We start from the raw sequence: 13,128 nt of genomic DNA, 5'->3' as shown, positions 1-13,128 counted from the left end.
ATGAAAAATACGCTCGAGCGTTAAATAGGGCGCTCGAGCGGAAGGCTTGTCAAAATAGCTCCCACGCTCGAGCGTCAACTTCCCCGCTCGAGCGGTAACCATGTCTGCAGAAAATGCTGGGAGCTCGATTTCTTCGCTCGAGCGTCACTTCACCCGCTCGAGCGGACATCGAAAATCTGGGTTTTCCAGATTGAGTTCTTGAGCTCCATCTTGACATTCAAAGGCTCTAAATGCATGATTTCGGTCCAAACTTCGCATAATCATGTATTAACACGGTACAAACATAGAATTACAACATATTGAAGCTCAATTTCATAATTTATTTACATGCATGGCTCATTTTCCACCAATTCATTACCAATGTAACCATTTCATGCATTCAAAGCTTCTACTTCCATGGATTGTACATGCATGTGACATATAACCTTCGTCCTCATCTCATATGATGAAAAGATGGTCAAATACATGGATTTCAACCAAAATTGCAACATGAGTCATGTGATTCAAGCTCAAATATGCAAATTCAAAACAATTCATGCATGCATGCATATATAGTCTTCAAATTCATCAAAACCAACTCCTTCCATGTTCTTTAACATTCTTTCAACTTTGAACTTACAAATTACAAACAAGAGTCCATGAATTCACTCACCTAAGAGCTTCAACACTCAAGCTCTAGCCAAATCTTGGGCTAGATCTTCAAATTCCCAAGTCTTGAGCCCAAATCACATAAGTCTCTCCCTTTCTCTCTCTACAACCGGCCCTCTCTTCTCTTCTTTGAGTTTAACATCAGTCAAAATGAGACTAGGGAGGGAGAGATTGAGTGTTTAAAGCTTGACAACAAAATCCACTAAGGCCAAGATTATAATAATAGAATAGTTGGGTTCTAATTCATCAATTTAATCGGTTTAATCTAACCCAAATCAATTTTCAATTAAATTTCACCGTAGGCTCTAAAAATTATGCCTATCACAATGGCGTAATCAATTTCGGGTTCCGTGGCCGATAAGGCCTCCAATTTAATTTCCGAAGCGGTAAAATCAAACAGATATTCCTACGGTGAACAGATAGAAATTCAAAACCACATATTTTCACATAATGGCATACAAAACCATAACAAACACATAATCGTATACACATTAAGGACCAATTAGCATAATACAGAACAGGGGTGTCACAGTCTTCCCCCCTTTAGAAAGTTTGGTCCTCCAAACTTAAGTTACCTTTGTCAGGAAACAAATGTGGATAGCGTAGACGCATTTCCTCCTCTTTTTCCCAGGTAGCATCTGTCCCATAGTGTTCCTTCCATTCTACTTTCACCATTGGGATGGACTTGTTTCTTAATTCTTTCACTTGTCGGTCAACAATTCTTACCGGCCATTCAGCGTATTCCATATTCTCATCAATAGCTACCCGATGATAATCAATCACATGTAACAGGTCTCGGAGGTAACCTCTCAACATCGACACATGAAACACGTTATGGATTTGCTCGAATCCCGGTGGCAAGGCGACTCTATAAGCAACTGAACCAAGCCCCTCCAAAATTTGAAACGGCCCAATGTAACGGGGCGACAACTTGCCCTTTTTCCCAAACCTGACTTGGCCTTTCATCGGAGAAACTCGGATGAACACATGGTCGCCGACCTCATATTCAAGAGGTCTTCTCCGAACGTCTGCATAATTCTTCTGTCGGTCTTGAGCTGTTTTGAGCCTTTGTCGAATAGTTTTGATCTTTTCAGAGGTGTCTTGTACAATTTCAGGCCCAAGCAAAGCTCTGTCTCCAACCTCTGTCCAACAAATAGGTGATCTACACCTCCTACCATACAAGCCTCGTATGGTGCCATACCGATACTGGAGTGGAAGCTGTTATTATAAGCAAACTCTGCAAGCGGCAAATAATCTTCTCAACTCCCCTGAAAATCCAAGGCACACATGCGAAGCATATCTTCCAAAGTCTGTATCGTTCGTTCTGACTGCCCATCTGTCTGTGGGTGGAATGCAGTGCTGAACCTTAATTATGTTCCCATGGCTTTCTGCAAACTCTTCCACAGTCTAGATACAAATTTCGGATCTCTATCCGACACAATGGACACCGGAACTCCGTGTAAACGGACAATTTCATCAACATAAATAGTAGCCAGCCTGTAAGCAGTGAATGTAGTTTTGACAGGTAGAAAATGTGCAGATTTAGTCAGTCTATCAACTACAACCCAAACAGAATCCATACCTCGGGAAGTCCGAGGTAGGCCAACAACAAAATCCATAGTCACATGTTCCCACTTCCATTCAGGAATAGGGAGAGGTTGAAGTAGGCCGCCTGGTTTCTGGTGTTCAGCCTTAACTTGCTGACACTGAAGGCACTTGGACACATATTCCGCTATCTCTTTCTTCATTTTAGGCCACCAATAGGTTTGTTTCAAATCCCGATACATTTTATTGTTACCCGAATGCATAGCAAATACGGATCTGTGGGCTTCATCCAAAACCCTCTTCTTTAGTTTCGGGATATCAGGGACACATATTCTGTTCTGGAATTTCAACACTTCATTCTCAATACTAAATTCTGCTTTTGGACTTGTCTCAAATTCATCCATTACCTTTCTGAGGAACTCATCTTCTTTCTGTTTCTGCTTGATTTCATCAACAATTACCGGCTCGGCTGTAATAGCGACCATCAATCCACCCTGTTCACATGCTACCACTTCAATTTCAGACTTTTCAAAGTCTTGCAAAATCTCCCTTTGTTCAGTAAGCAAACAAGCCACACTCCCTGTTGATTTTCTACTCAAGGCATCTGCCACTGTATTAGCTTTCCCAGGATGGTACTGAATCTCTAGATCGTAGTCTTTTATCAGTTCTAGCCATCTTCTCTGACGCATATTCAACTCTTTCTGCGTGAAGAAGTATTTCAGGCTCTTATGATCTGTGTAGACTTCACATTTTGCTCCATACAGATGATGCTGCCAAATTTTCAAGGCAAAAACAACTGCGGCCAATTCTAAGTCATGTGTTGGATAGTTCTTTCGTGTGGCCTCAACTGCCTGGAGGCATAAGCAATAACTTTTCCGTTTTGCATTAACACACAACCCAAACCCTTATAAGATGCATCACTGAAAATCACAAAATTCTCCGTACCTGAAGGTAGTGTCAAAATTGGCGCAGTAGTTAATCTCGTCTTCAATTCATGAAAGGCTGATTCTCTTTCGCTATTCCATTCAAATGGTTGTCCCTTACGTGTCAATTGGGTAAGAGGTACTGCTAATTTCGAAAAGTCCTTCACAAACCTCCTATAATACCCAGCTAAGCCCATGAAACTGCGAACTTCTGTCACATTGGTCGGTGCAGGCCAATTCACAATTGCCTCTATCTTCTGCAGATCCACTGAAATTCCTTCCTTGTTGATCACATGCCCTAAGAAGACAACCTCATCCAACCAAAACTCACATTTCTTTAATTTAGCAAATAGTTTTCTTTCTCGAAGTATTTGTAAAACAGTCCTCACATGATGTTCATGTTCAAGTCTGTCTTTAGAGTATATCAAAATATCATCGATGAAAACTATAACAAACTCATCAAGGTAGGTTTTAAAAATTCTATTCATTAGGTCCATAAATGTTGCCGGAGCATTAGTCACTCCAAATGGCATAACAAGAAACTCAAAATGACCATACCTCATTCTAAATGCTATTTTCTCAACATCCTCGGCCTTAACCTTCAACTGATGATACCCGGACCTCAAATCAATCTTAGAAAACACCTGTAATCCCTGCAACTGATCAAATAAATCATCAATACGGGGTAAAGGATACTTGTTCTTTATCGTTACCTTGTTCAATTCCCGGTAATCGATGCACAGGCGCAAAGTACCATCCTTCTTTTTCACAAATAATACCGGTGCGCCCCAAGGCGAAGTGCTGGGCCGGATAAACCCTTTATTAAGAAGGTCTTGCAACTATTCCTTTAATTCTTTCATTTCGGCGGTAGCCATCCTGTAGGGAGTTTTTGAAATAGGCTGGGTGCCTGGCACAGTCTCAATAGTAAACTCTATCTCCCTGTCTACCAATTCCCCTGGCAATTCATTTGGGAACACATCTGGGAATTCTCTAACAATGGGAATATCATTCAATTCAACATTCACGGATTGTTCAGTCAATACATAACACAAATAACCCTGGCACGCCTTCCTGATCAATTTACATGCTTTCATTGCGGATATCAAATATGGTGGAGGCACTACCCCATTTCCCACAAACACAATCTCTTTCTATCTGGTGGTTTAAACACAACCCTCTTTGTCACACAATCTATAGTGGCACAATATTTGGTCAACCAATCCATGCCCAAAATTACATCGAAGTGTCTAAAGTTTAAGGGCAACAGATCTACATATAGGGTGGCATCCTCAATATGCATGTCACAAAACCGATATATATAGTCACATAACACAGATTCTCCAGATGGAGCAGACACACATAACAAATATGGCAACAATTCTAGGGGTCTTTTCAACCTAGATGCGAATGCATATGTCACAAATGAGTGCGTTTATCCAGAATCAATTAACACAAAAGCATCCTGATTACATATTAAGATAGTACCTGAGACAACGGCATTGGCATTCCGTGTATCGCCCGGAACAAGTGCAAAAACTCTCTCCTGTCTCACCGTGTCCCCAGTAGTAGTAGATCCCAAAGTATTTCCCGACTTTGGAACTGATGCAGTTGAACTAGCTGCGAGTTTCCCCCTGTTCTGATTACATTCTCGGGCTATCTGCCCTTGCTTTCCACATTTAAAACAGCCTCCTGACGCACGGTAACAAACCCCACGGTGCTTTTTGCTACATACATTGCACATGGGAGCTGTGTCTCGGGAAGAATTTGAAGTAGTGGAGGAGCCTGTGTTTTGCTTTTTCAAAAATTTCTTCTTCGAAAAGAAGCCTTGTCTCTTGTTGCCTTTCCATTCTGTTACTGGCTTAGCTTGCCTGGCTATGTTAGCCTCTGATATGATGGCTCTGTCAAGCACCCCAATGTAGGTCTCTAATTTCAGGACATTCACCCTTTCTAGGATGTCGTTGCGGAGCCCACCCTCAAAATGTCTTGCCTTCTTATAATCAGTGTCAATCACGTGTGGTGCAAATCTGGCCAACTCAGTGAATTTGGCCTCATACTCCGCTACAGTCATGCTGTCTTGCTTGAGTTCCATGAACTCTGCCACTTTCCTATCCCGGACACACTGCGGAAAGTACTTGTCGTAGAAGATTTCTAAGAATTTCACCCAATCGACATCTCTGTGATTTTCTCTCATCAACATCCACCATCTTCTCGCTTCATCTTCTAGCATAAAAGTGGCTAGAAGCACTTTCTGAGTCTCCGAACAGGGAAACGCTTCGAATAACTTCTCAATGCCGACGACCCACGCTTCGGCTTTCAACGGATCTAATCCCCCGTGAAACTATGGTGGTTTCATTTTCTTGAATTCCTTAGTGAGAGCTATAATCCAGTCATCGTTCTGATGATCTGGCACAGGTGGTGCCGGAGGTGGAGGTGGCGGGTGTGGTTGCTGCCACTGTTGTTGCCACTCCTGTTGCTGTCTCAAAGCTTCTGCCATTTCTTGGATCAATCTTTCCATTCTGTCCAGTCTGGTAGTAAAAGATTCCTCTAACTCATCACCTCTGGTTCTCACCATCTGATTAAACTTGTATTATATTTTACACAAAAGATCCACAAGCGTGCATATACGAAGAAGCGCATAATCTCAGATAATTTGTAGTGCAAGTAATTCACAACTTACACACATAATTGTTCATATCAAACATTTAAGCATATAACCAATGCTTCTAAATTCGAGTTTATGAATGCATCTTAGATCTCATCTAGACGCTTATTGCTCTTTTGGACAAGTGTGTGAGTTATTAACTCGTGCTCTGATACCACTCTGTCACGACCCGAATCCGCCCCCATGGGTTAAGGATGTAACCGGCCAGTAACCCTAAGATTACCTACGGCCTCAACCAAAACAGACTTAAGACATCAGAGTAAAGGAAGCCAAAAGGGAAGCAAAATTTAAAAACTTTGTCCATAGAGCCGTGCTTATATACACATCAACAAACCATATTCAGTCACGTTAATAACCCACGTCAAAAGTACAGTTTCGCCAAATCCATTACAGACAGGATCATCCAAAACGAGTCAACCTATGGCAGACTAATTACAGATATACATAAAGTCCTTGCCGGCAAGACAAAATATAATTACATAACAAAAAGGCAAGGGCAGGTCTCAAGAGTGAGACGCAAGGCTGACTTCCTCAAAACTCGGATTTTTCCTAGCAGACTTCATTGGGGCTGGGTTTGGACTTCCCTGGGCTCACCTACAAACACATGAATGAGCGTGAGCGATAGCCCAGTGAATAATATCAAACATAGAAGTCATATAAACAATATGTACATTATACAGAGTCTAGATCAAGTAACTGTAGTTCTAACATGTTGGCCTTTGGCCCATTCTGATTTGCATCTACGTCAAAACGGCCTTTGGCCCACTCATTCATGTCAAAACGGCCTTTGGCCCATCCATTTATGTCAAAATGGCCTTTGGCCCATTCATTTACATCAAAACGGCCTTTGGCCCATTCATTTATATCAAAACGGCCTTTGGCTTATTCATTTATATCAAAACGGCCTTTGGCCCATTCATTTACATCAAAATGGCCTTTGGCCCATTCATGCATTCATATCGGACTTACGTCCACAATCCCAATTAGCAGTTCATAAAGCTTAAACATGGGGTAGCCAATTGGACATTCACATGCATTCAAATATTCAAATATCGATATTACTCACAGTGATCGGCTTGTGGATTTGCCCTGGAGCTTGACCCTACACATTTCATGAACACAAGAGGGTCACTAACAGTTCAATCCATTCTTTAATTCACGTATTCCTCTTTAGGCTTTATTCTTATCTCATTTACGCCATTTAACACATGCCTAAGAGTGATTACAAGTGAAACAGAATGGAAAACGAAACACAGAATGCAGGAACGAAATTTCAGAAAACAGGGTCCTCGCTCGAGCGTGGACTTACCCGCTTGAGCGGACCCTTAAGGCCTGCAAAAGTACTGGTTGCATGAAAAATACGCTCGAGCGTTAAATAGGGCGCTCGAGCGGAAGGCATGTCAAAATAGCTCCCACGCTCGAGCGTCAACTTCCCCGCTCGAGCGGTAACCATGTCTGCAGAAAATGCTGGGAGCTCGATTTCTTCGCTCGAGCGTCACTTCACCCGCTCGAGCGGACATCGAAAATCTGGGTTTTCCAAATTGAGTTCTTGAGCTCCATCTTGACATTCAAAGGCTCTAAATGCATGATTTCGGTCCAAACTTCGCATAATCATGTATTAACACGGTACAAACATAGAATTACAACATATTGAAGCGCAATTTCATAATTTATTTACATGCATGGCTCATTTTCCACCAATTCATTACCAATGTAACCATTTCATGCATTCAAAGCTTCTACTTCCATGGATTGTACATGCATGTGACATATAACCTTCTTCCTCATCTCATATGATGAAAAGATGGTCAAATACATGGATTTCAACCAAAATTGCAACATGAGTCATGTGATTCAAGCTCAAATATGCAAATTCAAAACAATTCATGCATGCATGCATATATAGTCTTCAAATTCATCAAAACCAACTCCTTCCATGTTCTTTAACATTCTTTCAACTTTGAACTTACAAATTACAAACAAGAGTCCATGAATTCACTCACCTAAGAGCTTCAACACTCAAGCTCTAGCCAAATCTTGGGCTAGATCTTCAAATTCCCAAGTCTTGAGCCCAAATCACATAAGTCTCTCCCTTTCTCTCTCTACAACCGGCCCTCTCTTCTCTTCTTTGAGTTTAATATCAGTCAAAATGAGACTAGGGAGTGAGAGATTGAGTGTTTAAAGCTTGACAACAAAATCCACTAAGGCCAAGATTATAATAATAGAATAGTTGGGCTCTAATTCATCAATTTAATCGGTTTAATCTAACCCAAATCAATTTTCAATTAAATTTCACCGTAGGCTCTAAAAATTATGCCTATCACAATGGCGTAATCAATTTCGGGTTCCGTGGCCGATAAGGCCTCCAATTTAATTTCCGAAGCGGTAAAATCAAACAGATATTCCTACGGTGAACAGATAGAAACTCAAAACCACATATTTTCACATAATGGCATACAAAACCATAACAAACACATAATCGTATACACATTAAGGACCAATTAGCATAATACAGAATATGGGTGTCACAAACCATGTCATCTGTGGTTCTAATTTTGGGAAGTGAAGGTGCATTGTCCCATCCCAAATAGCCTGGTTTTTTTGGTTGAAAAGAATCTAACTGAAACTGATAATTCTTCTGGCAGAGATGCACCTACTCCAACCAATGAATTCACTATTACAATACTAAAGCCTCGATGACATAAATATGTATGTATATCTTTACGGAATTGCTTTATTCTGATGTATTGTATATTGGAGACTCCTTGGTACAAAAGCCAGTGGTATTGTTTACGAGGCTCTAGTTTTTTTTTAAAAAAAAAAAAATTGGCATTGGCCGCCAGCATTGGAAGAAATAGTGTTAAGACTTAGTTTTGGTAATCCCATAATTTATTTCAGTGTTAATCATGTTTCTATTTGAAATTGTATTTAACATAGTTCATGTCATATTCTTGTGTGTGTGAATCCCTCTCATGGACCTAAGCTGCAACTTAGAGCTAATGTGATTTAACAGGCTGAAGATGATCTACGGTGTTTTGAATCATTAAACTTGTGTGTGTCTCCATTAGTTATTTAGATCTAGTTTTGATTTGTTGCCTTGCTTTGTTGGATTGGTATTTGGTTGAATTGATCATCAAGTATTTGATGTTTTGACTAAAAGGTCACCATTTAATAAAAAAGAGAATTTCAAAGAGAAAGCAAAAGAAAGAACAGAGGACATGAGACAACCGGTGCACAGTTTATAGGAACAACCAAAGGCTAAATCAGAATGTTTACAGAGGATGTGGATCATGAGAAGATAATCCAAATACAGTTAGCCCAAGGTAATAAAATAGTCCACATTGCTGTGGCTTTCAGAGAAATGCAACTATATCATGTTATACAAGGGTTCTTGGCCCTGTCCCTTATCTCCTGTTTCAAATTCTCTCTCTACCACACGATTATATTACAATCAATTCCTAGAGAATGCGACTATCGAGGTTGCATTGTTGTAATGGTAAGTTCATTGACTGAACATGGTGCATACTTGCTGGATGAACCATCAGTTTCAGTAAAAAAGCCAGGTTTTTTAGGCCATGGCAATTCACCTTCACTTCCCAACATCATAACCACAGACGACATGGTTGGCCTATCTTCTGGATGTTGTTGCACACACAATAGACCCACATGGATTGATCGCAACACTTCAGCTAGACAATATGAGTCCCTTACAAACCCATCAACAAGTTCCATTGACTTGCTTTCTTCATATAGTCTCCATGCCTGGACAATTCACAACAATTGGTATTAACACCTTTAGTTTTTAACACACAAGCAAATATTTCCATACTTCATACTTACATGCCCGAGGAGGTTGAAATGGTGATCTGGATGAACGATGCCTCTATTTCGTGTCCCGCACACAATCTCCAACACCATAACACCAAAACTAAAAACATCTGATTTTATTGAAAAAAGCCCATCCACCGCGTATTCTGGAGACATGTAGCCACTATAACAAAGCATTGAGTTATGAAACATATTTTAGGACAATTAATGTAGGTGAATTATTATTTAGGACATGTTAAGAGATATCCTTACTATGTGCCAACCACTCTATTCGTATTTCCTTCTGTCTCATTTCCTCCAAAAATTCTAGCCATGCCAAAATCTGATATTTTTGGGTTCATGTCGATATCTAGCAAAATATTGCTAGCTTTAAGATCTCTATGAATGATTCTCAATCTGGAATCTTGATGAAGATATAGAAGTCCACGCGCAATTCCATTAATAATGTGAAAACGCTTAGGCCAGTCCATGAATGTTCTTCCGCCTTCATCTACACAAAGTTTCATATGAGTCAATCCATACTCGGGTGAAACGAATTTAACAAGAAAAGGTTTCGTAACAAAAATTCAAAAGAATTTTGAGAGCCAAACCAAAAATAAACAAGTCTAGGCTCTTGTTAGGCATGAATTCATAGATTAACATCTTTTCTTCTCTTTGTATGCAACAACCCAGAAGCTTCACGAGATTTCGGTGTTGAAGTTTGGCAATACAGATGACTTCGTTCTTGAACTCATCAAGTCCTTGATCGGAATATTTTGAGAGCCGCTTAACTGCTATTTCTTGTCCTCCTTCCAACCTACCCTGAAAATTACCAATTTGTTAATTAAAAAATATTCTTGAAACTTATGGATTGGGTGACACCTACATTCTAACTAAATGAGGGTATTTAAATTGCAACCTTGTAAACAGGTCCGTATCCACCCTCTCCAAGTTTATTGTCAATTGAGAAGTTATTTGTAGAACTAGCTATCGTAGCAAAGTCAAACAATGGTAACTCCATATCTTCCTTCTGGTTTTTTTCAGTGGAACCTTGTTTGGAGTTGTGTACCGGCCTTCCTGCAAAGTAGTTGATTTGAGTTTAAACGAGACAGCTAACAAAGCAATACATTTTATGAGTTCATTTTTTTTGTCTTTTTTGTGATCCAAGTTAACAAAAAGACACAGAATCCATTCACAAAATAGATCACAGGACAAGGACGAGAGAGCAAATAGACACTCATTTGGATTACCTTCTATCTTCAACTGTGAATCCTGCTTCTTCTTCTTCTTCTTCTTCTTCTTCTTATTCTTCCGGATATACAACATTATGCTCAGACCCAGCAGAAGCATTCCAGTGAATAATGTCAAGGTCACTATGACTATCTCTCTTTTCTTGCCATTGAAGCTGGCTTGATGGACTGTCAAGTCTACAACCATGAAACCACAAATTTGAAAGATTACTTGCTTATGCCTCAAGTACTACTATAGACTATTGGACTCCAAAAACACTTGAACTCTTTTTTTGTCAATATGTAATTAGATAAACATTATAGAAACTGAGGAATTTCTTGAGCAAGTATGATATTCTGTACACTAATTACCCATATTTTCTTGCATTAATAAACTATCAGTTGCTATAAGTTTCATTAAATAGTGAGCAATTAAGTAACAAATGCAATCAAATTTCAACTATAATGTAAAAACAGCAATGCTAGGTATCATGAAAAATTTTTCATGAAAATGATCATGAAAGATTTATGACCTTTAGATTACACTTAGAATAAAGCACCACACACTAATCAAGGTAATCTAAAGATCACAAATCTTTCATGATCATTTTCATGAGAGACTTTTCATGATCCCTAACATTTCTCATGTAAAAATAACTCATTTGTGTTTCGGGTTTGTATGAATGCTTACCCAACTCAGAGGAAGCCATCCTTACGTAAATGTCTTGCCCGCCACCTTCATTGAACAGTCTAATATCAACCAATTCATCAAACCAAAGCAAACACCCACTCCCACCTCCTCTTATGTCCAAACTAGTATAAGCCATACAAGAACAGTTCTTCAAGCACACCTCTCTGCATTCCCCAAGCGTCATCGTCCTATTGTACCACGAACTCCGCGTATCAGGCAATTTCACCCCTGAATACTGCAAAAACCCATCTCCATTCTTGCAATCCAACACCGTCCTCCGAACACACCCTCCCGACCAATTCGTCATGTTCCAATCTTTCAGGTTTTTAGGCACAAATTTACTCAAACACCCGCAAACAGGGGATTTATCGACATCACAGCTACCATAAGCACCACACAAATTATAACTATTACAACTAACAGTTGTTGGTGCATTCACATAAAGCACCCAACCTTTTTTTTGGTTAATCCATGTCCATCTCTGTGCAAAACCATTGGGAGTCAAGATAAACCTGGAAGCAACAGAGCTGTTAAGGAGATCATACCTGTAGTAAATCTCATCCTTTTCAAAATACATTCCAAATTTGAAAATTGGATTCTTGGTCAGTACAGTCCCAGTGCCGGTGAACCGGAGACCATTCCAAGGTCCGGCTCGGAACAACACAACCGAGCCTTTGCTGACGAAGATTTGTGGGTATCCACGAAGATCTAACCAGTAAGTGTAATCACCTTGAGCTGGGTCATCTTTGCTCTTCCACGAAGACATGTGCCATTCTCGACCTGTAACCAAGTTCTTCCCAATTTTCATGCCCGGTAACAGAGTATCACAAGGGTAATCGAAGCTCTGCCAGAGAAAATTTTCTGGGTTGTGATCGTTTGGGTCTTGGATGATAAGATTTCCCGAATCGAGAAGTCTGGCAACTGGGTTGCGTGTAGATCGAGAGGTGTTGGTGGACCATACGGTGTTGTTGGTGGAACTGAGAAGGACGAGGATTCCTGGGTCGATGAGTTTCAAGACACCAGAGGAATTGGGAAGTGGGTTGTCTCTGTTGGCAACCCATACAATGGTCCCTGAGGCTATCTTCTTGTACCATATTGCTATGTACCAGTTCTTGGAATTGCCTGGGGTGAAAAACCCCATTTCGAAGCTTTCGCTCGGTGAAACTATGGTGTTGTTAAATGTGATGAACTGAGTTTTGGTTATGGTGTCAAGTGCTTTGGAGGTTGTTATGATGGAAAATAAAGAGTAGAGGAAAAAAAGCGGTATGGTGAAACCTTCCATTGATTTCTTCTTGCATTTCACAGGGAGGAACGAAGATGATGATAGAATGGTGAACGGAGTAAAGCAAGTCGTCACCACTTTTGTCGTTTAAGATTGATAGTCAGGAAATAATTATCCCACAGGCGTTGACCCAAAGTCTTGTCCATGCACTTGCCCTTGCGATAATGGAAATGATCAACGCAATCAATGCTTTACAAGTCTGGTGAACAACTACATCTTACCTAATAAGTTGACAACTCACGAGCTGTTGAGTGGGAAAGGCTCGAAGGCGAACATCACTTTGAATTGGTAATACGGCGTTTGGTTAATGGATTTGGACGGGAGACGACTGGTTAGGCCGT

At 40.3% G+C, this 13,128-nt stretch overlaps 1 protein-coding gene across 3 annotated transcripts; it reads right to left on the bottom strand.

Moving 5' to 3' along the window:
• Positions 1 to 8,997: 8,997 nt before the first annotated feature.
• Positions 8,998 to 13,128, bottom strand: LOC114271349 (G-type lectin S-receptor-like serine/threonine-protein kinase At4g27290). 3 transcript variants are annotated; one of them, XM_082884311.1, is made up of 7 exons: positions 11,506 to 13,128; positions 10,836 to 11,012; positions 10,505 to 10,662; positions 10,197 to 10,407; positions 9,859 to 10,096; positions 9,619 to 9,769; positions 8,998 to 9,540 (listed from the first exon to the last, which is right to left on the bottom strand). In XM_082884311.1, the coding sequence occupies exons 1-7, from the start codon at positions 12,785 to 12,787 to the stop codon at positions 9,250 to 9,252; spliced, it is 2,508 nt and encodes an 835-aa protein (XP_082740437.1). In that variant the 5' UTR covers positions 12,788 to 13,128; the 3' UTR covers positions 8,998 to 9,249. The 3 variants fall into 3 exon arrangements, with proteins under 3 accessions (XP_082740437.1, XP_082740435.1, XP_082740436.1); XM_082884309.1 differs by having other exon boundaries at positions 10,505 to 10,664; positions 10,841 to 11,012; positions 11,506 to 13,069; XM_082884310.1 differs by having other exon boundaries at positions 10,836 to 10,994; positions 11,506 to 13,055.

The sequence above is a fragment of the Camellia sinensis genome, chromosome 8 (genome assembly GCF_055761805.1).
Source record: "Camellia sinensis isolate YWXY chromosome 8, ASM5576180v1, whole genome shotgun sequence".
NCBI lineage: Eukaryota > Viridiplantae > Streptophyta > Magnoliopsida > Ericales > Theaceae > Camellia > Camellia sinensis.
The sequence above is the reverse complement of the archived record's forward strand: the minus strand, read 5'-3'. Positions and strand labels throughout refer to the sequence as shown.

What these genes read in the sequence shown, in the direction of transcription:
- LOC114271349 (XM_082884311.1), bottom strand. Translation starts at nt 12,787, where the DNA reads ATGGAAGGTTTCACCATACCGCTTTTTTTCCTCTACTCTTTATTTTCC. An exon ending in TTCACAGTTGAAGATAGAAG is followed by an intron (nt 10,663 to 10,835) that starts GTAATCCAAATG and finishes ACTACTTTGCAG; the next exon opens with GAAGGCCGGTACACAACTCC. An exon ending in CCTAGACTTGTTTATTTTTG is followed by an intron (nt 10,097 to 10,196) that starts GTTTGGCTCTCA and finishes AACTTTGTGTAG; the next exon opens with ATGAAGGCGGAAGAACATTC.